General features: G+C 43.4%; 2 protein-coding genes and 2 pseudogenes across 23 annotated transcripts in view; all 4 read left to right on the forward strand.

The window, feature by feature from the left end:
• Nucleotides 1-25797, forward strand: part of LOC102931528 (protocadherin gamma-C5) — a 361684-nt gene that overhangs the window by 232078 nt on the left and 103809 nt on the right. The window contains exon 1 of one of the 22 annotated variants that reach the window (XM_037907143.2): nt 12878-15493. The exons of 20 other annotated variants lie outside the window; for them this stretch is intronic. In XM_037907143.2, coding sequence (XP_037763071.1) covers nt 13082-15493 — 2412 coding nt within the window. In that variant the 5' untranslated portion in view covers nt 12878-13081. Of the gene's footprint in view, nt 1-12877; nt 15494-22371; nt 22631-25797 lie in introns of those variants that run through there. One more of the 22 variants, XM_037907149.2, reaches the window with a different exon arrangement.
• LOC102936717 overlaps nt 1-25797 on the forward strand; it is a 274924-nt pseudogene that overhangs the window by 157676 nt on the left and 91451 nt on the right.
• Nucleotides 2540-11340, forward strand: LOC102939436 (annotated as a pseudogene).
• Nucleotides 17771-20284, forward strand: LOC122466835 (protocadherin gamma-A12-like). Its single transcript, XM_043552936.1, is given in 1 exon segment — nt 17771-20284. A coding segment is annotated over 1 exon segment (2514 nt).

Below are 25797 nucleotides of genomic sequence, written 5' to 3' on the forward strand. Positions count from 1 at the left end.
TGGTCTAGAGATAATACTTAGTCCCACCATGAGTGCAGGGGACTGGACTAGATGACTTCTGGAAGTCCCTTCCAGTCCACAATTCTATGATTCTGTAAGACCTTGGATAGTTGTCATAGCCACAAGTATAGAAAGATACTCTTGTTCTTTGGGGAATGTCTGACCTCTTTCTGTTATAGCATTGTGTTGGGCAGTGGTGTGATATAGATGTTTTAATGGCATAAGTTTTTATGATTTTATAACTCAGCAGTGGCAGATCCTTGATGCATCATGCTAAGTAACTGATAATAAAATCTTTACATAACACTATTAGTTATTCTGGATATGCCACACAATTTAAAAGACAAAAATACTTTTCCAAATATTTGTGAGATTAAAAGAATATTATAGGACAATTTTTCTTTATTTTCAGTTGTAACACCAGATTTCTCTTAACTACCCTGAGCCAATGTTCAGTGTTCACAAGGAGTATACAAATATTTAGAAATTTCCTCCAAAAGCCTTTATATACATACAAATATCAAGTTTTGGGGAAATTTCTTTGTGCCACTTTTCAGAGTTAAGAGCAAGTTTTGATTCCCAATGGGAATGTGAAACTCTCCCCTTTTCAGTAACATAGATCTACTTACAGTCCTTCAGGATCTCCAGGTAGCAAACCATAGAACTCTCACTGGTGCATGAGAGAATAGTATCTATGGTGAGTCTGGGACCATTTAAATATTTCTAGGTGTGGCGAGGGAGAATATTGTATATTTGGAGGGGGGAAAGGAAATATTTCTCTGGAAACATTTCCAATTTTTGAAGTGGTCAGTGGCTTGGGATCTCACAAGTTGTCATGAAAGATTAAGTGGTGGACAGAGGGCAACTGAATGAATCCGTAAACTTGGGGGCCATGACCTATGATTAGAAAATTGCTAATATAGTACCTATTTATAAGAAAGGGGAGAAAGTGATCCAGGAAACTACAGGCCTGTTAGTTTGACCTAAATTGTATTCAAGGTCTTGGAACAAATTTTGAAAGAGAACGTAGGTAAGGCCAAAGAGGTGTAAACAGTAACAGGGATGAAATACAACATGGTTTTACAAAAGGTAGATAATGCCAGACCAACCTGCTCTCCTTCTTGGAGAAGATAACTGATTTTTTAGACAAAGGAAATGCAGCAAATCTAATCAACCTGGATTTCAGTAAGGCATTTGATACAGTTCCACATGGGAACTTATTAGTTAAATTGGAAAATATAGGGATTAATATGAGAATTTAAAGGTGGATAAGGAACTGGTTAAAGGGGAAACTACAGTGAATCATACTGAAAGGTGAACTGTCAGTTTGGAGGGAAATCAGTCTTAGGACCAATCTTATTTAACATGTTGATTAATGACATTGGCACTAAAAATGGGAGTGTGCTAATAAAATTTCTGGATGACATAAGGTTGGGAAGTATTGCCGATATGGAGGAGGATTGGAATATCATACAAGAAGATTCATCAACTTCTTGAAACCTAGAGTAATAGAAATTGGATGAAATTTATAGTGTAAAGTGCAAGGTCATGCCCTTGGGGACTAAACAAGAATTTTGGCAATAAGCTGGGGATGTGTCAGTTGGAAGTGACAGAGGAGGAGAACGGCCTGGGTGTATTGGTCAATCACAGGGTGACTATGAGCCTCCAAAGTGATGCAGCCATGAAAAATCTAATGCAATCCTATGATTCATCTGGCAAGGTATTTCCAGTAAACATAGGGAAGTGTTATTACCATTATGCAAGACCCTGGTGAGACCTCATCTGGAATACTGTGTGCAGTTCTGGTCTCCCATGTTTAAGAAAGATTAATTCAAACAGGAACAGGTGCAGAGAAGGGCTGCTAGGATGATCAGAGGAATGGAAGATCTACACTGACAGGAGACTCTGGGAGTTTAGCTTGTTAACCAAAAGAAGACTGAGGGGAGATATGATTGCTCTCTATAAATGCATCAGAAGGATCAATACCAAGGGAAGGAAATGAGTTATTTAAGTTAAGCACCAATATTGACACAAGAACAGATGGATATGAACTGGCCCTCAACATGTTTAGTCTTGAAATTAGATAAAGATTTCTAACCATCGGAGGAGTGAAGTTCTAAAATAGACTTCCAAAGGGAACAATGGAAGCAAAAACCCTAACTGGCTTCAAGACTGAGCTTGATAATTTTATGGAAAGGAAGGTATGATGAGATTGCCAACAATGGCAAGTGGCCTATCTGCGACTGCTAATAGCAAATATCCCCAAGTGCTGAAGATGGGACACTAGATGGAGGGGGTTCTGAGTTACTACAGACAATATTTTCTCAGGTGTATGGCTGGTGGGTCTTACCAACATGCTCAGGATCCAACTGATCACCATATTTGGGGTTGGGAAGGAATTTTTCCAGTGGTCAGATTGACAGAGACTTCTGGGGGGTAGGAGGGGTGTTTGCCTACCTCTGCATCATGGGGCACGGGTCACTTAGTGGTTTAAACTAGAGTAAATGGTGGATTCTCTGTAATTTGAAATCTTTAAATCATGAGGATGTGAGAACTTTAAGGACTTCAGTAACTCAGTGAGAAGTTATGGGTCTATCACAGGCATGGGTGGGTGAGGTTCTGTGGCCTGCAGTGTGCAGGCTGTCAGACTCAATGATCACAATGGTTTCCTTCTGGCCTTGAAGTCTGTGAGTCTCAGTGGCCAAAGGTGCAGGATAAACCAAATAATCATGTGATTTTATTCATTATATGGGTAGGCAGTTTGTCAAACTGGTATTACTACCAGATATGTGGAATATATCTGTATATGTGTGTGTTGGGAATCTGTATATAAATACACGTTTGTCAGTTCATATTTTGCATTTATGCATTATTACCCTCTTCTGGTATAATTTTCAATGAAGCCTCTCATTCTATTCTCAATTGTTAACTGAATGTTAAAACTACAAGAATTGAAGATTTATGGAGTACAGATTATTTTATGTCACTCATTTGACAGAGCTCATCCATAGTGAGCGCTCATGTTTTCTGTATTCCTATTTCATCCATTGAGCTGGTAATGAATACTGGGACTTAAATGGCAGATTTGACCAAGTCAAAATATCTGAGATATGAACAACATATTACTTCGTGTGACATATATATATGTTAGGAATAAGGTCACTTAAAAGGATATTAGAATATGACAACTGAACACAAATGACAGTCAAACAGATGGACTGTTAGATTAAAAGATATATCTGATAAGTCTAGAAAAATCTGAGTATGTGTAATTCATACACAACCATATTTAAACTACAGCAAACATTATCAGTAACTCTTTCAAGGGAATAAAGTGAGATCCCCCACCACCCAACATTTTGTTCCTTCCCTCGGTATCAGGTATATTTACCAAATAAACAGAAAGTGGCTTATTTACAATATTAAATCTCAAATATAAAATACCGATTTAAAATTTCCAGCGCGGAGATGCTGCAGTTATTGGTTGAGGCTCTGAGCGCCGCTGTTCACCAATCAGGGGGAGAAATGCAATGAGAGATCCAGCCAGCCCAGCCCGCAGTTACACAGCACAGAACACAGAGTGAACAGATTCATACTCACTGGGTCTGGATGACATTAAAGGATGATATTTGCTGAAATTGGATTTCGTTTAACTCTTGATATTTTTGGAAACATTTCATAGAATCATAGAATATCAGGGTTGGAAGGGACCTCAGGATAGCATCTCGTCCAACCCCCTGCTGAAAGCAGGACCAATCCCGAATTTTTGCCCCAGATCCCCTAACTGGCCCCCTCAAGGATTGAACTCACAACCCTGGGTTTAGCAGGCCAATGCTCAACCCACTGAGCTATCCCTCCCAAAGATAAACTGTAAACAGAGATCTTTCCCCTGACAGAGAATCAGATGCTTCTCCACGTCACTGCAGGAATGACAGATACAAAAGGCTCCAGTACTGCAAAGGGCGAGCCCTGTTCTGCTTTATATTGGTTCCCGTTTTGAAGGCAGTTTCTGGGCAGATTTGCTATTTGATTCTGGACTAAATGGAGAAAGGATCTTTCATGGGGAATGTCGCAAAGACTCTGGGGCTGGATGTAAAGCAGCTCTCAGAACATGGAGTCTGCCTTGTTTCCATAGGTAGGACTTGGTATTTTGCTTTGAATTTTGAGAGGCCATTTAATCGCCACAGAAAGGATAGACAGACAGCAGATCTGTGGCAGGCTGGAGGAGTGTCTGTTAAACTGTGAGGTTATAGTGGAGGGAGGATAAAATGAAGCTTTATAGAGTTGAAATTGAAGTCACAGGTATTAATGACAATGCTCCCAGCTTCCAAGCAGAAGAAATTGAGATAAAAATTAGTGAAACAACAGCTCCGGGCTCGTGATTTCTTCTCCCAGAAGCGCAGGACACACATTTTGGAACTAATACTCTCCAGAGCTGTCAGCTCAGCAGTAATAGGCACTTTTCTCTCGATGTGCAAAATAAATCAAATGGAGTAAAATATGCCGAATTGGTGCTGGAAAAGTCTTTGGACAGGGAAGAAAAAGCTGTTCACGATCTAGGCCTCACAGCTAGAGATGGGGGGATCCAGTCAGGTCTGGCACTGTGCAAATTAGAATTATCGTTCTCGATGGAAGTGACAATGTGCCGGGTTTTACTGAGCCTGTCTAGAAAGTGAACGTTTTGGAAAATTTTGCAGAAAGGTTCCAGGATGGTTACAGTAAAAGCCACTGATCTGGATGAAGGAGTCAACAAAGAGATAAAATACTCATCCAGGAAAATAACAGAGAAAGCTTTCAAAATATTCCACTTGGACTCGAAAAAGGGCAGAATGACAGTCATGGGGAACCTGAATTTTGAGGGATCTGCGTTATATGAAATTGAGGTGCAAGCGCATGACTGGGGAGGCCATTGCGACAGATCAAAAGTTGTTCTTGTGGTCAATGATGTGAATGACAACGCTCCCAAAATTACTATCAGGTCTCTCTTCAATTCAGTCCCCGAGGACTGTCCATCCGGGACTGTGATCATGCTATTAGATGTAGAAGATTTTGAGATTGTAGTTCAAGAAAAAATGAAGCTTTATAGAGTTTAAGTTGAAATCACAGATATTAATGACAATGCTCCTAACTTCCAGGCGGAAGAATCGGTAGTAAAAATCAGCGAGACAACAGCACCGGGATCTCGGTTTCCCCTGCAGGAGGCGCAAGACCCAGATTTAGGGATAAATTCTCTGCAGAGCTACCACCTCAGCAGTAATAGGCATTTCTCTCTGGATATGCAAACTGGATCAGATGGAGTTAAATATGCAGAACTGGTGCTGGAAAAGTGAAAAACAAGCTGTTCATGATCTAATCCTCACAGCCACTGACGGGGGAGATTCAGTCAAATCTGGCGCTGTGCAAATCCATGTTATTGTTCATGATGCTAATGACAAAGCACCAGTTTTCACCAGTCAGACAAAGTACCAGTCAGCCTGCTTATAAAATTAATGTTTTAGAAAATATGCCTGTGGGGTCCATGATGGTGACAGTTAAAGCGACTGATCCGGATGAAGGAATACACTAAGAGGTAAAATTCTCAATCAGAAAGATAACTAATAAAGCTTCACAGATATTCCACTTGGATTCATGGACGGGAGAATTAACAGTCGTGGGGAACTTGGACTTTGAAGAAGCTGAGTTGTATGAAATTGAAGTTCAAGCCCATGACGGGGGAGGTCTTTTTGACAGATCCAAAATTGTGATAGTTGTTAGCGATGTGAATGACAACACTCCAGAATTGACAATAACATCTCTTGTCAGCTCAATCCCTAAGGGCTCTCCCCCCGGGACTGTCATCGCCCTTTTAAATGTGCAAGATCTAGATTCAGGAGAGAACGGGGAGGTCACCTGCTCCACACCCAGCAGCCTCCCTTTCCAGACGAGGAAATTGTTGGATAATTATTACAGTCTGGTGACAGACCGAGCCCTGGACAGGGAGCAGGTGGCTGCATACAATATCACAATGACTGCCACAAACAATGGGACTCCTCCTCCTTCTACAGCCACCACGATCCCACTCCAGATTTTAGACATGAACAACAACAGTTCCCTCTTCAATAAAACATCCTACACAGGTTACATCACAGAGAATAACCTGAGAGGAGTCTCCATTTTCTCCCTGAGGGTGAGTGACCCCAACTGGGGGGAGAACACCTGTCAGGGTTCCCTCCCCACTCTGAACTCTGGGGTACAGATGTGGTGACCCACATGAAAGACCCCCTAAACTTATTTTTACCAGCTTAGGTTAAAACTTTCCCAAGGAACAAATCCTTTCCTTATCATTGGATGGTACTGCTGCCACCACCAAGTGATTTAGACAAAAATTCAGGAAAAAGGGCCACTTGGAGTCCCTATTTCCCAAAAATATTCCCCCAAGCCCCTTCACCCCCTTTCCTGGGGAGGTTTGAGAATAATATACTAACCAATTCGTTACAATGTGAGCACAAACCAAACCCCTTGGTTTTTAGGACACTGAAAATCAATCAGGTTCTTAAAAGAAGAACTTTATTATAAAGAAAAAAGTAAAAGAAGCACCTCCGCAAAATCAGGATGAAGGTAACTTTACAGGGTGATAAAAAGGACTCCCCTCTGGACTTAGCTTTATAGTTCTAAAAACAAGAATAATATACCCCTTAGCATAGGGAAAATTCACAAGCTAAAACAGAAGATAATCTAACACATTTCCTTGCCATTACTACAATTTTTGTAATTTTACATGTATCATGTCAGGTATGTCTTTATGAGATGTTTTACCTGCTTGGTCTCTCTCTTCACCCAAAGAGGGAACAAACAAAGAGAGCACAAAGAAAACTCCCCTCACCCCCAGATTTGAAAGTATCTTCTTTCCCCATTGGTCCTTCTGGTCATGTGCCAACTAGGTTAATTGAGCTGATTAACCCCTTAAAGGTAAGGCAATTCAGTACAGCTTTCCTATGTGTATTTATGACAACACCAGAGTCACTTACTCAGTTACCGAGGGTCAGATCCAGGAAGCTCCACTCTTCTCCTCCATCTCCATTAACTCCGAGACTGGGGCTCTCTACGCTCTGCACTCCTTTGATTACGAACAGTTCTAGGAGATTTGGTTCCAAGTGCAGGCTAAGGATGGGAGTTTACCGCCTCTCCTCAGTAATGTCTCCATCACTATCTTGATACTAGATCAGAATGACAACAGCCCGCACATCTTACACCCCTCCTTTCCCATCGATGGCTCCAGGGGAATGGAGTTGGCCCCTCGCTCCTCCGAGCCAGGTTACCTGACCACTAAGGTGATGGTGGTGGATGCAGACTCCGGGCAGAACGCCTGGCTCTCCTACCAGCTGCTGAAGGCTACAGAGCTGGGGCTCTTCTCTGTAGGCAGGGCTGGCCTTACCATGAGGCGAACTGAGGCTGCTGCTTCAGGTGCCAGACTGTGGGGGGGAGGGATGCCAGTAGGACCCAGATGTAGAAAATTGTGTCTGCCACTGGTGCAGATGTATTCTCTCTGCTCTAGATGCACAGAGAAGATGGAGTGCTGTGGTGGAGGAAGGAGGGCACAAGAGACATAACAGGTGTGCAGGAGAAAAGGTGAGAGGGAATAACGGAACGCAGCATGAGCTGCAGGGAGAGAGAGGAGGAGGAGCCTCTTATGTACCTCTCTAGCACCCCCCGGAACCTGGACTGATTAACACCAGCTTCTCAGGGAGCTTCCTGTTTCCTGCTGCTTCCCTGAACCCACTTGAGGAGAACAGGCAGTCAACTGAAGTAGTAGGAGCCAGTTAGGCCCTTAAGACACTGATATCTTCCCTCACTCAGGCCCTGCTACCAGCCTGCTTATTTGTCCCCTTCAATTGAGTGTTAAGAGCCAAGATAGCTGGCACAGAACAGCAGTCATGAGTGAAAGAAAACACCCCTCAGGAGCAGCATTCAGAAAAAGCAAGAAAGCAAAGGAATCTTTTCTATCTAAGCAGGAAGGAGCTCTCTTGAGATACATAGACACAAATGTTCATGGTGAGCCATCCGGCCCCAGTGAGGATGTGAGTGGTGAGGTGATGCCTGATCTTCCAGTTAGTCAGAGTGCAGGTGACCTGGCAGCTACTGCAGCATCCATATCTCCATCTCAAATGGATGTAACCATGCACATTCCTGAAGAAAAGTGTAGATCAGAGAAGAGTGTGGTGGAGGTGCAAGAAACAGCTGCTACTGAGTTTAGTTCTTTAAGTCTAGATGATCCAGGACTGTGGACCCACTTGAGCAGTAGCCTGAGGGACTTCCTTGTACTGCATGGGCCAGAGCAAGTGAAAAACTTCATGTTCCCCAAAGACAATGAAAATAGAAGGTTCCATCCAACACATTACTGACGTGAAATCCCCAATGGTGACAAAGTGGAGACGCCATGGCTTATGTACTCAAAAACCCAGAATGCTGCATACTGTTTTTCTTGGAAACTCCTCCAGTCTAATGTTCCAGACACAATGGGTTCTACAGGAACAAAGGACTGGAAAAATCTGGCTAGAAATCTGGCATGCCATGAGAAGACAGCAAATCACCAGAGAGCATTCCATAGGTGGAAAGAGCTTGAGATGAGACTAAGGTTAGAGGCCACTATAGATGATCAGCATCAAGAGAAGATTGCTTTACTGGCAAAATGTTCTGAAAAGATGCATTGCCACTGTGAGAATGCTTGCTACCCAAAACCTAGCACTGCATGGCACTTCAGGTCAGCTGTATGTGCCAAACAATGGAAATTTCCTTAAAATTGTGGAGCTGACGGCTGAGTTTGATGCTGTATTCCAGGAGCATCTAAGAAGAGTCACCACCCAAGAAATGTACACACACCACTACCTTGGAAAAACAATTCAAATGAGATCATACAGTTACTGGCAACAATAGTCAAATAGAAGATTGTGGCAGATCTGAAGTCAGCAAGATATCACTCTGTTATTCTGGACTGCACACCTGACATCAGCCATATGGAACAAATGACTTTAATGGTGCATTTTGTAACAAGAACAGAACCTAGTGAAAATGTCCCTGCAATGGTGACTGTCAGAGAGCATTTTCTAGAATTTATTGACATTGATGATACTACAGGAGTTGGTATGAGAAATGAGCTTCTTAAAAAGCTGGGAGATATGGGAATTGTGATAGCTGACATGAGAGCTCAGGGCTACGATAATAGTGCCAACATGAGAGGAAAGAACAGAGGAGTGCAGACACAGATCCGAGAGTTAAACCCTCTAGCTTTTTTTGTCCCATGCAGTTCTCATTCATTGAACTTGATGGTCAGTGATGCAGCATCAGGTTCTAGTGAGGCTGCTGAATTTTTTAATGTAATTCAAAGCATCTATGTATTTTTCTCTGCATCAACTCATAGATGGAAAATTTTGAAGCAACATCTGGAAACATCCTCTCTGACACTGAAACCACTGAGTGCCACACTATGGGAAAGTCGAGTGGAGGCAATAAAGCCTATCAAACATCAAATTGGGAAGATAGATGATTCCATAGTTGCGATTATGGAGGATAATGCTATGACAGGAACTGTTCATGGGAGAACAGTGGCAGAGGGAAATGGAATCACCAGAAACATACATAACTTCAAATTTCTGTGTGGCTTAGTGTTGTGGCATGACATACTGTTTGAGATAAATGTTGTAAGCAAAAGACTCCAAGGTGTTGACCTTGATATATCTGGAGCAATGGAACAACTGGACAAAGCAAAGTCATACCTACAGTCTTACCGGTCAGATGAGGTATTTCAAAATGTTCTGAAGAATGCACAGAAGTTGGCAGAGGAACTTCACACTGAAGCTATTTTCCCACCCATTCAAGAATACAAGAGTCACCGAAGAAGAAGACATTTTGATTACGAGGCACGGGATAATCCCATAAGAGACCCTAAACAACAGTTCAAAGTTGATTTCTTTAACCAGGTACTAGATTGTGCAATACAGTCAGTTGAAGAATGTTTCAGCTCAAAGAACATAGCAGTATATTTGGGATGTTGTATGATATTCCAAAACTCTTCACTGTACCTCAAGAAGACCTACACCAGCAATGCAGGGCACTAGAGACAGTACTGACACATGATGACATGCACAATATTGATGCGAGTTATTTAGGTGATGAACTGAAAGCCCTTTCAAGATACGTTTCAGCAGGATCAACTCCAAAGGTTGTTCTGGAATATGTGTGCATAAATAAGATGACCACCCTCTTTCCAAATGCTTTTGTTGCTCTGCGCATACTTCTAACACTTCCTGTAACAGTTGCCAGTGGAGAACACAGCTTCTCCAAGCTGAAGTTAATAAAAACACATCTATGCTCCGCAATGACACAGGAGAGCTGATGAGCCTTGTAGCCATCTCAATAGAGCATGAGCTGGCCCAGACCGTGTACCTTCAGGAAGCAGTTCAAATCTTTGCAAGAAGGCACGGAAAGCACCACTTTGATTATTCAAACAGATAATAATCCCAGTGTTTACTATGCAGACAGGAAAAGTTGCATTTGCTGGTCAGGCATTTGAAAGTTAAGTGTTACTTAAAATTTTTGAACAAGGCATTTTAAGTTGTTAGTTCTCCTTTATTGGGGTAGGTAGCAGAGCAGTACCACGAGAGGAGTAGAACAGGAAGTAGGCAGAACTGAGACCTTTCAAAGTTTTGGCCCAAGTGTGGGGGCATGGAGGCGACATTTGAGCTTCTTGCCTCAGATCCCAAAATATTGTGGGCTGGCCCTGTCTGTAGGACTCCACAGCGGTGAAATCAGGACAGCACACTACTTTGTAGACAAAGATGTGCTCAAGCAAAAAAACCAATGGTGGTTTTGGTGAAGGACAATGGGCAGCCACCTCTCTCTGCCACGGCCACTGTCACGGTGGTGGTGGCTGACAGCATCCCCGAAATCCTCTCCGATTTAAGCAGCCTCTCAGTTCCTGCAGATCTTCAGTCCAGCCTCACCTTGTATTTGGTGATCGCTGTGGCTTCCCTTTCTTGCTTGTTCTTTACCTTTATCATAGTATTACTGGCCCTGAGGCTCCGCAGGTGGAGAAACTCGCAGCTGTTTGACTCCTCCAGTGTGACTTTCAGTGGAATTCACCTCTCGCAGTTTGTGGGGATCGACGGAGTTAGAGCTTTTCTTCACTCCTGCTCACATGTGGGTTCTCTAACCACGGACTCCAGAAAGAGCCAGTTAAACTTTCCCAAATCAAACTATGCAAATACTCTGACGAGTCAGCACGCTTGTGAGATAAAGGATCGTATTCTAATTACTGAAGAGTTAGACAATAACAGGGATCAGACGTCCATTCAGGTCAGCTAATATTTGTTTAATCTTGTGATTTATATATGTAAATGCAGCTAGCTGCTAATCGCTAGAGAATTACAGAATAAATCAAGCGTTTTAGAGAGAATGTTGGAGAGAGAGAGCGAGCGAGAGCGAGAGAGGTTATCGGTGATACTAGACGTTTTCCTTTTAAAGCTTTGATCATCCGAACCAGACTTTAGCATGCTATTCTGAATTGAGTTTGGAGTCAATGTTGTCCTCAGAGTACTGGACTGATATGTATATATAAATATATTTTATGTAATAATATTTACATTGTGAACCCATTTAGAAAAAGGATTTCATAGTTCCCTTTTGCAGTTCTCATGTAACCGTGATTTGTTCAAAACTTGAGTCTGTCTTTAATCTGTGATACTATATAAATTACCTTACTTGAGATATTACAAAGTAAGGACATTTTCCTATATTTTTAGAAACATAGATTTCCAGAGAGAATAAGAATGTTACTGAAGGGCAAAATGTTTCAGTGACAGCACAGTTCTCAATATTAACTTATTTTTATAATATTTATAATATTAATATAAATATTGGATATTTAACTCCAAATATGATTTCATCTGACTTTCCGTATTGCAAATAATACAGGGTAGAAATGCATAATAATGAAACTAAAGTTATGTAAATATTTGGTTAAGAAGAAGAGACTATTTCGACATTCTTTTAAATTTCCTGCAATAATAATGTTCTTTTGTCATTTCACTTTTCCATTCCTGTTTAGTTTTTGGAATGTGTGGAAAACTATCAAAGTCTTCTTTAGCACAGTTCTATGAGAGAAAAGGACCTGGTTTCTCATTATAGTTCAACTCAAGAGAAATTTTCTTTGTACTTTTTAGAAACTACCTATGTATTCTGAGTGGGCAGATTACTTTCGAAGGAAAGATCACCTAAAAGGGACAATAAGGGCTAACCACGAAAATAGTTTTGCTCGGGAGTTTAGATGTATATTTTGAACCCGCAATCACTCTATTCGGTGCTATTGGGTTTAAAAACTATTGCTTTCAGTCAATCGCTTTAGAACTGCGCTTAGCTGAATCTCACCCATAGGAGTGTTTGCGGAGGATGTGGTTATTACATGGAAATTGTTGTTCTTGTACATATTCATTACACAGACACACACCAAGACGTACACCCACACATACACGCATATATATGCAAACAAAGGCAAAGAAATCTCAATGATTTTAAGTTTTACACTGTCCGAAAATAGACACAAACACACACACATATATTCAAAAAGCATTTAGATTTTAAATTTATACTTATGTTAAGAAACACAGCTGTTTATACTTCACTGCAATGCTTTTACTATACTACATGTTTTGCATTTTCATACAAATAAGAAGAGAAAGCACAAAACAAAACAAGCAAATCTACGTGATTGTGAGTAGTACTGTACCGGCGCCTTGATAAGATCGCTGCTCTTGCAGTTCTCCCGTTGAGACTCAGAGTGCCGCTGTTGGCCAATGCGGAGCCAGGGCTGGAGCTGGAGATCCACCGAAGCCTCCTGCAGTGCGATTGCTCCGTCACACAGCGCAGATCGCAGAGGAAACAGCAGAGAGACCTTTCCAGTCCGGCTGAGAAAAGGGAACTGCCGTTAGAACACACAATACCAGAATGTTTATACCTCTGCCGTGGATTCCTTTGGCCTGATGGGATTTGTAAACACCAGATGTAACCAAAACAAGGAAAGGAGAGAGCAAATCTGGCACAGACCGGGATGGAAATCAGGCGCCGAGAATCGAGCTGGGCAGTCACACGGCAAGTACTGTTGTTTCCCTTCTTATTCTCTTTGTTCTGCCGGGCGGTCTCGGAGCACTTTCGTTATTCCATACCTGAGGAAATGGCTAAAGGTTCCCTTGTGGGGAATCTCGCCAAGGATTTGGGATTAAATATCAGAGAATTGCAGCAGCGAAAGCTCCGTGTCAATTCGGAAAAGCAATACTTCAGTGTGAATGGGGAAAATGGCAACCTGTATGTGAATGGCAGGATAGACCGGGAGGAGATATGCCGGGAGACACCCGTTTGTGTCCTGACACTCGAAACTGTGGTGGAAAATCCTTTGAATGTGTTCCATGTGAATGTAGCGATCCAGGATATTAATGATAACGCGCCGCGGTTCAAGGCAAACCACATTGATTTAGAAGTTATTGAATCAGCACTGCCTGGTGCGCGGTTTCCACTAGAATCTGCGCAAGATCCAGACGTTGTGGTCAACTCAGTGCAGAGTTACCAACTCAGCAAGAACCCGCATTTTACCCTGGCTGTAAAGGAGAGCCCGGATGGAAATAAATACCCAGAATTAATGCTGGAAAAATCTTTGGATCGCGAAAAGGAAAACTCTCAACACTTGATTCTGACGGCCGTGGATGGGGGAGATCCAGTCAGATCCGGGACGGTTTATATTAGGATTAATGTCACTGACGCTAATGACAATCCCCCCGTATTTAGTGAGGAGATCTACAAAGTCAGTCTGAGGGAAAACCTACCACGGGGCTCCTTAGTGCTTCAGGTGAAAGCCGCGGATCAGGATGAAGGGTTATATTCCCAAATCACATACTCATTCAGCAACATACCAGATAATGCACGTACATTATTTTTTTTAGATCCTGAGGAAGGAAGAATTACAAATACACGGATTCTAGACTTTGAAGACACACATAAATACATGTTGGGCGTAGAAGCCAGGGACGGGGGTGGCCAATCCGCTCACTCGAAAGTTCAAATAGAAATTCTTGACGAAAACGACAATGCCCCGGAATTGACGTTTACATCCGTGTCCAGCCCGGTAGCTGAAGACTCAGTACCCGGGACAGTGATAGCTCTGATCAAAGTTCGTGACCAAGACACGGGAGAAAACGGAGAAGTCAGCTGTCACATCCAACACAATTTGCCTTTTAAAGTAGTGGTTTCGTCTAACAGTTACTACAAGCTCCTCACAGACAGCACCCTGGACAGAGAAAGGACCCAGGAGTACAATATCACAATCACCGCCACAGACAAAGGCTCTCCCCCACTCTCCACCCAGAAAACCATCCTGTTGCAGATCTCGGATATCAATGACAACGCGCCTGTCTTTGAGAAACCTTCCTACACCGCCTATGTGCCAGAGAACAATCCCTCGGGGGCCTCTATTTTCAGTGTAAAAGCCTCAGACCGGGATCTGGACCGGAACGCCCGAGTCACTTACTCCATCCTGAGCAGCAACCTCGAAGAGGTGCCTCTCTCCTCCTACATCTCCATTAACTCCCAGACCGGTGCGATCTATGCGCAGCGCTCCTTCGACTACGAGCAATTCCGGGAGTTTGAGATGCAAGTGAAGGCCCAAGACGGCGGGTCCCCGCCTCTCAGCAGCAATGTCACCGTCAGGGTGTTTATTGTGGATCAGAATGATAACGCCCCTCGCATCCTGTACCCTTCGCTCGGAGCCGATGGCTCCGCCTTGTTCGAGATGGTGCCTCGCTCGGCTGAGGCAGGTTATCTGGTGACTAAGGTGGTGGCGGTGGATGCTGACTCGGGACACAATGCCTGGCTCTCCTACCACCTGCTCCAGGCCACGGACCCGTCGCTCTTCAGCATGGGGCTGCAGAGCGGGGAGATCCGGACAGCCCGCGCCTTTGCGGACAGAGATGCCGTGAAGCACAGGCTGGTCACCCTGGTGAAGGACAACGGGCAGCCGCCTCTGTCCGCCACAGTGACTCTCAACCTGGTGTTTGCCGAGAACTTCCAAGAGGCTCTTCCGGAAATGAGCGACCAATCGGGTGACTCGGCATCTCAGTCTGATTTACAGTTCTACTTGGTGCTGGCTTTAGCCCTGATCTCATTTTTGTTCCTCCTGACAGTGACACTGGCCATTGTGATGAAATTGCGAAGGTCAGGAAATCCCAAATTGCTTCAGTGTTTTGGTCCTGACCCTTATCCAAAGACCGGCTCTGTGTTCCCACCAAGCTATGAAGATGGGTCTTTGCCTTACACCTACCAGCTGTGTTTGTCCTCGGATTTAAGGAGGAATAAATGTACCTTCCTGAAACCCAGTGCCCAGACGGCAGAGAATATTCTGTTCAGTGACAGCTCTGGGATGTCATTTCTGGGCAATGGATGTTTACAGGCTGAGTCGGAGACTACTGGGGAGGTGAGCTTCTTTTTTCATGGGTAATCTGATATTTTTACATTGTAGGCAGTCATTTTGAAATACTGCCTTAATGTTTTTAGGTGTATCTCTTGCTTTTATCTCCATAGTGGTTGAGGTATCACATATATAAATGAATTTGTCTTCAGAACAAAAATCCCTGCATGACAGAGAAAGATTATCTCCGTTTATAGATGACGAAATGAGAGGCAAAGGATATAAGTGATTTGAGTATGTCACAGAGGAATTCTGCATTTGAATCTGAGATAAAACTCAAGCTTCCCAATTCCCTATCCACTTCCTTAATTGCACATCCATTCTTACTTTCCAAATCAGAGCCTCTTTCGTCTCATTACAAAAGGTTTAACTGAAATAAGTACATTATGTGGAAATATTTATGCAACTTAGGTAAGATGTCTTCTTTGGAAGAAGCACAAAACTATTAAAGTCATCTAATTGTAATATGCAAATTTTCTTTAATACTCTTCTGTATGCTTTTCTGAGCACCTCTTCTTTAAGATTTTAGGTGGTTGTTGTAATCATAAATAATGAAATATTTGACCGACTTCTCATCTTTTTCTTGAGACTTTTATAGGATGATATTGGGGTATGGTGTCATATAAAGGTGTTATTGGCATATTTTTTGATTATTTTATTTCCTAACAGTGGTAGAGCCATGACATAATTATGCAGGTCAACTAAAACAAGTGATGATAAAAAAAACCCTCACAAAATGTCATAATGTATTATGCAGATACCACACAATTTACATGGTGGAAATATTTTACAAATGGTTGGGAGATTTAAAAATGTTGTAGAGTATTTTCTGTCTTTATCTGCTCTTGTCAAGCCAGGTTTTCCTGGGTACCGTGAATCCAAATATTCATAGATCATAGGGGCCATAACAATCCTTAAAATGCATTTCTGTACGTACACATGATATGTTTTGGAGGTGGCCCTCTTTGCACTTTCCAGAGCTAGGAGCAAGTGCTGAATTCAATGGACGTGTTAAACACTTACTTTTCAATAGCGTAGATCTACTAATAGCCCTCCAGAATCTCGAGATATCGATCCTTAGAATTGTCCCTGGAGCATGAGTAAATATTGACTATAATGGCTCTGGGGTTAGTTTAAATATTTTAACGGGGGAGGAGCATATTCCACAACTGAGGGGAAGTAGGAAACATTTCCCTCTAATGCTTATATTTCAGAATACCTCATTTTTGAAGGACTCGGCGGTCTGGAAATCTTAGAAGTTAGAACATAAGAACATAGGTTGTCCTCAAAGGCACACAGTAGTGGTCAAAGTGCAATTGAAGTGTTCAAAGATGCATGCCAAATTGAAGAAATATGTGATCTTATTCATCTCATGGCTCTGTAATTTATCAAAAGGATATTACTACTACATATATGGTATCTACCTATGTATATGTGTATGTTGTGTATATATATATATACACACGTGTTCCTTTCATATTTTGACTTCATGCATTATTGGCATATATATTCCTCTTGTGGTAGCATTAGCAAGGAAAATTAGACTAGATATTACAAAATTGAACTTGAAAGCTATCAGACTGGGAAATACACAGACTACGAATTGTTTTATAGTACCGATTTGACAAAGCCCACCCATATATAACACTTACAAATTTCATTTCATCTATTGATTTGGTAATGAATGTTATGAATTAAATGACGAATCTGGCCAAGTCAAAATATCTGAAATGTGAACAAAAGATTATTTAATGCTGCAGATGTATATATCAAATATAAGATTACTAAACGAGGATATTGTTATATAACATAGTAAGTGAGTGAAATTCTAAAAAAATCACTTATATTTAAAAGCTACATATATACATTATAACTCCAGGGGAAAGGGGAGTTATGTTTAATTCATATGCAGCAAGATTAAAATTACAAAAATATTATCAGTAAGTCTTTATAAGGAAAAAAAAGTTTAGTCACTGACAACAGTTTTGTGGATTTCCTGTGCATATATCACACTCATATTTACCTAATAAAAAGAAAGCCGATTATTTTAAAAAATTAAGTGTCAAATATAAATACAAATCTACAAACTCCAGCAAAGAGCTTCTGCAGTAATTGGTTGAGACTCTGAGCGCCGCTGTTCACCAATCAGGGAGAAGAAACGCGATGAGAGATCCAGCCAGCCCAGCACCGCTGTGAGATAGCACAGAACACAGAGATCAGACTCTCACTCCCCGGGTCTCTCCGGACTAAGCATTAATGGACGATACTGGCTGAAATAGGCTTATGATTTAACACCCGATATTTTCGGAAACATTTGGCAGACATTCCCTGGCGGAGAATCTGCGGCGTTTCCACATTACCATGGGAACTGCAGATGCACAAAGGCTCCGGGATTGCAAAGGGCGAGCCCTGTTCTGCATGATACTGGTTACCGTTTGGGAGGCAGTTTCTGGGCAGATTCCCTATTTTATTCCGGAGGAAATGAAGAAAGGGTCTTTTGTTGCGAACATCGCAAAGGATCTGGAGCTGGATGTAAAGCAGCTCTCAGACAGCGGAGTCCATATTGTTTCCGGAGGTAAGACTCAGTACTTTGCTTTAGATTTCAAGAGCGGGCATTTATACATCACGGAGAGAATAGACAGAGAGCAGATCTGTGGCCTAGTGGAGAAGTGTGTGTTAAACTGTGAGGTTATAGTGGAGGATAAAATGAAACTTTTTCCGGTCGAAGTAGAAATCACAGATATTAATGATAATGCTCCCAGCTTCCAGTCAGAAGAATTCGATTTAAAAATTAGTGAAACAGCAGCCCCAGGATCACGGTTTTCTGTGCGTCAGGCAGAGGACCCAGATATGGGACTAAATTCCATCCAGAGCTACCAACTCAGCAGTAACACGCATTTCTTACTGGATGTAGAAACGCGATCTGATGGAATAAAATACGCTGAATTGGTGCTGGAAAAGTCTCTAGACCGGGAAGAACAAGCCGTTCACAAGCTAATCCTCACAGCCACTGACGGGGGAGATCCAGTCAGATCCGGCACTGCGCAAATCCGCGTAATTGTTCTCGATTCTAATGACAATGCCCCAGTTTTTAGCCAGCCTGTCTACAGAGTGAGTATTTGGGAAAACGTGCCTGAAGGTTCCCCGGTTGTCACAGTAAAAGCCACTGATCCGGATGAAGGAGTCAACAAAGAGGTGAAATACTCTTTCCAAAAAATCACAGACAAAGCTTCCAAAATGTTCCACTTGGACCCTAAAACTGGTGAAATAACAGTCGTGGGCAAACTGGACTTTGAGGAAGCTGCATTATATGAAACTGAGGTGCAAGCGCATGACGTGGGAGGTCTTTTCGACAAATCGAAAGTTATAATCGTTGTTAGCGATGTGAATGACAACGCTCCGAAAATCGCTCTCAGATCTCTCATCAGCTCGATCCCCGAGGACTCTCCCACCGGGACTGTCATCGCCCTTTTAAATGTGCAAGATCCAGACTCAGGAGAGAACGGGGAGGTCACGTGCTCCACAGCCAGCGACCTCCCCTTCCAGCTGAAGAAACCCTTCGAGAATTATTACAGTCTGGTGACAGACCGAGGCCTGGACAGGGAGCAGGTGGCAGCATACAACATCACAGTGACCGCCACAGACAATGGGACTCCTCCTCTTTCTACAGCCACCACGATCCAACTCCGGATTTTAGACAGGAACGACAACTGTCCTCTTTTCGATAAAACGTCCTACACCGGCTACGTCACGGAGAATAACCCGAGAGGAGTCTCTGTTTTCTCCCTGAGGGCAAGTGACCCCGACTGGGGGGAGAACGCGAGAGTCACTTACTCCATTATTGAAGGAGACAGAAGCGAAGTGCCTTTGTCCTCCTCCATCTCCATTAACTCCGAGACTGGGGCTCTCTACGCTCTGCGCTCCTTCGATTACGAACAGTTCCGGGAGATTCGGTTCCAAGTGCAGGCTCAGGATGGGGGTTCCCCACCTCTCAGCAGTAATGTCTCCGTCACTGTCTTTATACTGGATCAGAACGACAACAGCCCGCACATCTTACACCCCTCCTTTCCCACCGATGGCTCCACGGGAGTGGAGTTGGCCCCTCGCTCCTCCGAGCCGGGTTACCTGGTCACTAAGGTGGTGGCGGTGGATGCAGACTCCGGGCAGAACGCCTGGCTCTCCTACCAGCTGCTGAAGGCTACAGAGCCGGGGCTCTTCTCTGTGGGACTCCACAGCGGCGAGATCAGGACAGCGCGCTCCTTTGTAGACAAAGATGCGCTCAAGCAAAGTCTGGTGGTTTTGGTGAAGGACAACGGGCAGCCCCCTCTCTCTGCCACGGCCACTGTCACGGTGGTGGTGGCTGACAGCATCCCCGAAATCCTCTCCGATTTAAGCAGTCTCTCAGCTCCTGCAGACCTTCAGTCCAGCCTCACCTTGTATTTGGTGATCGCTGTGGCTTCCGTTTCCTGCTTGTTCTTTACCTTTATCCTAGTGTTACTGGCCCTGAGGCTCCGCAGGTGGAGAAACTCGCAGCTGTTTGACTCCTCGAGTGTGACTTTCAGTGGAGTTCCCGTCTCGCAATTTGCGGGGATCGATGGAGTCAGAGCTTTTCTTCACTCCTACTCACATGAGGTTTCTCTAACCACGGACTCCAGAAAGAGCAAATTCAACGTTCCCAGATCAAACTATTCAAATTCTGTGACCAGTCAGCAGACTTACGAGATAAAGAATCCTATTCTAATGACTGAAGAGTTATACATTAATAAAGGGGATCAGACCTGCGTTCAGGTGAGCTGATATTTTGGCGCTTTCTTATTTGTGTTTAGATATAAGGACTTTTGAATATATAGCAGTATTCTAAATATATAGGGGAGTGAATGTTATATTCAGCACAATGCTCTTGGAATTCATTTGGAAGTGTTTTGGAAGCCATTGTAGCGCCCGGAGCATTTGGTCAGAACTTGTAAGTTTTGTTTTGTGTCACTTTACGAGTTCTGATGAATAACGGATAACGGATTCTGTGATAACGGATGCTTTTCATTGCCTGAAATAATATAAAGGTATTCGGGCATAATTTAAAAAAAAAAAGATTGGCAGAGAGTATGAACGGTGTTGTAAAGCAGGGTGAATAGGTATCGACTTGGCTGTCAATATTATTTTAATTTGCAAACCAGCTTGCTTGAATTCTAACTTGATGTAATTGCAAACTATATGCATTCAAAATCCATAATGAGGAAATTAACGTTATGTTATTCTGAGAGGTATTGGTGACTGCATCGATCATAATCCTCTTTGAGACTGGGTGTGAATACACCTTTCAAGTAACGTAGCTGTCAGGGCAAAAGGGGGTTGTGAACCCACCCGGGAATTTGGAGTGAGTGGGCGGAGGGCTGTTGCTGAGTAATGTTTGTGTGGGGGGTGGAGGAGAGGCATAACGCATAGGCACAAAACTGAGAGAGTTTTGGGTCTGGTGTTGGCTATGAGTCTTGGGTCTGTAAGCTGAGAAACTACTCCTTTTTTGGGGGGGTTCTCCTGTCGTTGGGGAAGAAGGTCTTCGTACATTCATTGTACATAAACAAGACTGCATCAAAGAAAATACCAGACTCCATCAACTTCTGCTTCCAGCTGGAATCTCCCCAGGGCCCAGAAATTTGACCAGCAGCTTGAGTGAAAAGCGGGCAACCATTATATAATGTTTATTTAGGATGAAGATACTATTTGAACATTTTTTTCATTTATTGTAAAAATAATAGTCTTGTGTCCTAGTTTGGGGCCCTGAGAAGTTGCCATATATGTGTGGCAGATTATACTAATGCTTTTAAACACAGCTAGTATTGGAAGAAATATTCTAACATTTCTTAGTCATGTTTATCGAGGAAGCGAGATGTTTTTCAACAGCACATGGATTAGAAATAATTTTAAAATGGCTAACTGGAATTTCCTTGGTGAGTGGACCGATAATTATAGATAACTTATCTGTCAGTTGTGTAGGGATATTTGACAGTCTTATTTTATCTTTGCACCGTAGGGCAATTTTTAATATACGGATTTACTAGGACTGATTTTACCTTTCCAGAGATGCTTCCATTTTGGAACATTTCAGGGTATGTTTGGGAACCTTTTACTGTGCTTTTTAGGGCAGTTCTGTCGGAGAACTCTGCCTAGTATATACTTATAGTACAATTTGAGAATGGAAACTTTCTTTTGTTGCTTTAGAAACACTCTGTGTATTGTGAGTGGACCGAATAGTTTGAAGGAAAAAGAGAAGCTAAAACGGACAATAAGACTCTAAAGCTAACTCAAAAAATGGCTCAGTTCAGAAGTTTACTTTGAGGGTTAGAGCCCGCGGCTACTCAACCCGCTCATTTCACTCACGTGTTAAAAATGCTACACTCTGTCAAACACTATTGGCTGTGTCTCACGGGTATTAGTGACTGTGGTAGATGTGATTCTTTGAATAGAACTTGTGAATATTGGAAAGTTCTCCTGCCTATTCATATTCATATATACAGATATAAATATACTGAAAGAATCATTGTCACCACATACACACAAACGATACAGAAAACTCAAGAATGTCTGAGGTTTGCACGATTCATGGATGGCTACACACAAACATACGTACACACTATTTACAGTCGAGATTTTTACATCTCATCTGTGATTCACTTGTTTACCATTAAGAGAAATCATTTTACAACACTGTACACTTACAATACGTTTTGAATAGAAAAAAATATCTCCCACGAGAGTCCTAGAGCTGCGTCGTCACCCATAATAAAATCGCTGCTCTTGCAGTTCTCCCTTTGAGACTCAGAGTGCCGCTGTTGGCCAATGCGGAGCCAAGGCTGGAGCTGGAGATCCATCTGAGCCTCCAGCAGTGCGATTGCTCCGTCACACAGCGCAGATGGGAGAGGAAACAGCAGAGAGACCTTCCCAGTCCGGCAGGGGAAAGGGAACCGTCACAGAGCGCTCTGTACAGCGAAGAAGACAATCCGGACTCTATTTGCACTACGTGATCGCACATATCTTCAACCTGAAGTGATAAATGAAAACAAAGAAGATAGCAAGAATAGAGCAAATCTGACAGGGACCGGGATGGAAATCAGGCGCCGAGAGCCGATCCGGGCAGTCACACGGCAGGTACTGTTGTTTCCTTTCTTATTGTCTTTGTTCTGTCGGGCGGTCTCGGAGCAGATCCGTTATTCGATTCCCGAGGAAATGGCGAAAGGTTCCCTTGTGGGGAATCTCGCCAAGGATTTGGGGCTGAGTGTGAGAGAACTGCCCAACCGGAAGCTCCGTGTTGTCTCTGTAGATAAAAAGCAACACTTCAGCGTGAATGAGGAAAGTGGCAAAGTCTATGTGAATGACAGGATAGACCGGGAGGAGATTTGCGGGACACCTCAACTCTGCATCATACATTTCGAAACTGTGCTGGAAAATCCCTTGAACATTTTCCACATAAATGTCGCGATCCAGGACATTAACGATAATGCCCCGCGTTTCTTAAAAGATAATATCAAACTAGAGGTGAGTGAATCTACTTTACCAGGTGCCCGCTTCCTCCTGGGAAATGCTGAAGACCCTGACATTGGGGTGAATTCTCTGCAGAGTTATCAGCTGAACCCCAATCAGGATTTCATCCTGGAAGTCAAAGAGAGCGGGGATGGCAATAAATATGCAGAGTTAGTGCTGCAGAAACCCCTGGACCGGGAAAGCCAGCCCAGCCTTCACTTGATCCTCACGGCTGTGGATGGGGGAGAGCCGCGGAGAACTGGGACTGCCCAGATATGGATTAATGTCTCCGACGCCAATGACAACCCCCCCGTTTTCACTCAGGAACTCTACAAAGTCAGCCTAAGAGAAAATGCACCGACGGGGTCCTTAGTGCTTCAGGTTAAAGCCACCGACAACGATGAAGGTTCATATGCTCAGATCAGCTATGTCTTCAGCCACATTCCAGAAAAGGCCCGTCAGAAATTCAGTCTGGACCCAGAAACCGGGAAAATCACCGTAAAGGAGCCCTTGGACTTTGAGGAGACATGTGACTACACCCTGGTAGTAGAAGCAAAGGATGGAGGCGGACTAGTGACACACTGCGAAGTGAAGATCGGGGTTCTTGATGAGAACGACAATGCCCCCGAAATGACACTCACATCCATGTCCAATCCAATCCCAGAAGACTCACTTGCTGGGACGGTGATAGCTCTGATCAATGTTAAGGATGAAGATTCTGAAGATAATGGAAAGGTCTCCTGCCATTTGCAGGATGATTCGCCGTTTAAGATAATATCGTCTGCCAATAATTATTACAAAGTTGTCACAGACAGCACCCTGGACATGGAAAGGACCCCGGAGTACAATATCACAATCACAGCTGTAGACAAAGGCTCTCCCCCACTCTCCACCCAGAAAACCATCCTGTTGCAGATCTCGGATATCAATGACAACGCGCCTGTCTTTGAGAAACCTTCTTACACCGCCTATGTGCCAGAGAACAATCCCTCAGGGGCTTCTATTTTCAGTGTAAAAGCCTCAGACCGGGATCTGGACCAGAACGCCCGAGTCACTTACTCCATCCTGAGCAGCAACCTCGAAGAGGTACCTCTCTCCTCCTACATCTCCATTAACTCCCAGACCGGAGCGATCTATGCGCAGCGCTCCTTCGACTACGAGCAATTCCGGGAGTTTGAGATGCAAGTGAAGGCCCAAGACGGCGGGTCCCCGCCTCTCAGCAGCAATGTCACCGTCAGGGTGTTTATTGTGGATCAGAATGATAACGCCCCTCGCATCCTGTACCCTTCGCTCGGAGCCGATGGCTCCGCCTTGTTCGAGATGGTGCCTCGCTCGGCCGAGGCAGGTTATCTGGTGACTAAGGTGGTGGCGGTGGATGCTGACTCGGGACACAATGCCTGGCTCTCCTACCACCTGCTCCAGGCCACGGACCCGTCGCTCTTCAGCATGGGGCTGCAGAGCGGGGAGATCCGGACAGCCCGCGCCTTTGCGGACAGAGATGCTGTGAAGCACAGGCTGGTCACCCTGGTGAAGGACAACGGGCAGCCGCCTCTGTCCGCCACAGTGACTCTCAACCTGGTGTTTGCCGAGAACTTCCAAGAGGCTCTTCCGGAAATGAGCGATCAATCGGGTGACTCGGCATCTCAGTCTGATTTACAATTCTACTTGGTGCTGGCTTTAGCCCTGATCTCATTTTTCTTCCTCCTGACCGTTACACTCGTTATTGTGATGAAATTGCGAAGTTCAAGGAAACCTAAATTACTTCAGTGTTTTGGTCCTGACTCTTATTCAGAAGCTAGCCATAGGTTCCCACTGAACTATGATGATGGAACTTTGCCTTATTCATATCAGCTGTGTTTATCCTCGGATTGCAAGAAGAATCCTAATGTCCAGATAGCAGAGAATATTGTGTGTAGTGACAGCTCAGGGATGCTATTTCTGGGTAATGGAAGTAGCATCTTACATACTCAGAAGGAGACTGCTGGGGAGGTAAGTTTCCAATTTTATACTCATGTTTGTTTGCAGATTTTTAAAGTATATGTTTACCTCTTTAAGGAGTGTAGGAGGTCATTGTGAAATTGAACGTGAGTAATTTTTCGGCTATTATGTTGTACACATCACTGGAGTCTCTGAAACAGGAATTAATCATAGAACAATAAAAATATAAAAATGTAAGACTGGCAGGGACCTCCCAGCCCTCTCTACCGAGTCAGGACCAAGAAAACCTATACCATCCATAACAGGTGTCAAGCTGTCCTGCAATGAATCAAGAGCCTGGACAGACTGTTAGGAAACAGGGCACAACTCCCCGCTCCTACCCATTGGCTGTGAATTCTATATATAGTTTTCATCAACCAATTATCAAGTGTAAACTCCTTAAGCACTTTAACAGCATTAACATGTAGTCACAGACAGTCCCCTTGGATACTCCAATCGGTCTCACCACCAAGGTAAGCTTGCCGTTGTGATAAATGGTCCCTTCCACCAAAGATCAGAGCAATAGTCAGGTTACTCCCAGTCCCAAAGGATTAGTCACTTACCCCAGGTCCATTGCACTAGAGGTCTCACATCAAAGACAAGGCTAGTAGCCAAATCTATAATAAAGTATCTAAGCATTTATTAACTAGGAAAAGATTAAAACAGCTAAACATACACACTTAAATGAGTTATAGTCTTAAATTTCAAAAGGTAGTAGATTAGAAGCTTCTCTAATAAGCAAGTTCTATGTGTTCCTTGGGTCTAACACTGGCTAAGCACTTGGGATCTTTTGCTTATGTTTCTTAATCCTGGCCCCT

The sequence above is a fragment of the Chelonia mydas genome, chromosome 8 (assembly GCF_015237465.2).
Source record: "Chelonia mydas isolate rCheMyd1 chromosome 8, rCheMyd1.pri.v2, whole genome shotgun sequence".
Lineage (NCBI taxonomy): Eukaryota > Metazoa > Chordata > Testudines > Cheloniidae > Chelonia > Chelonia mydas.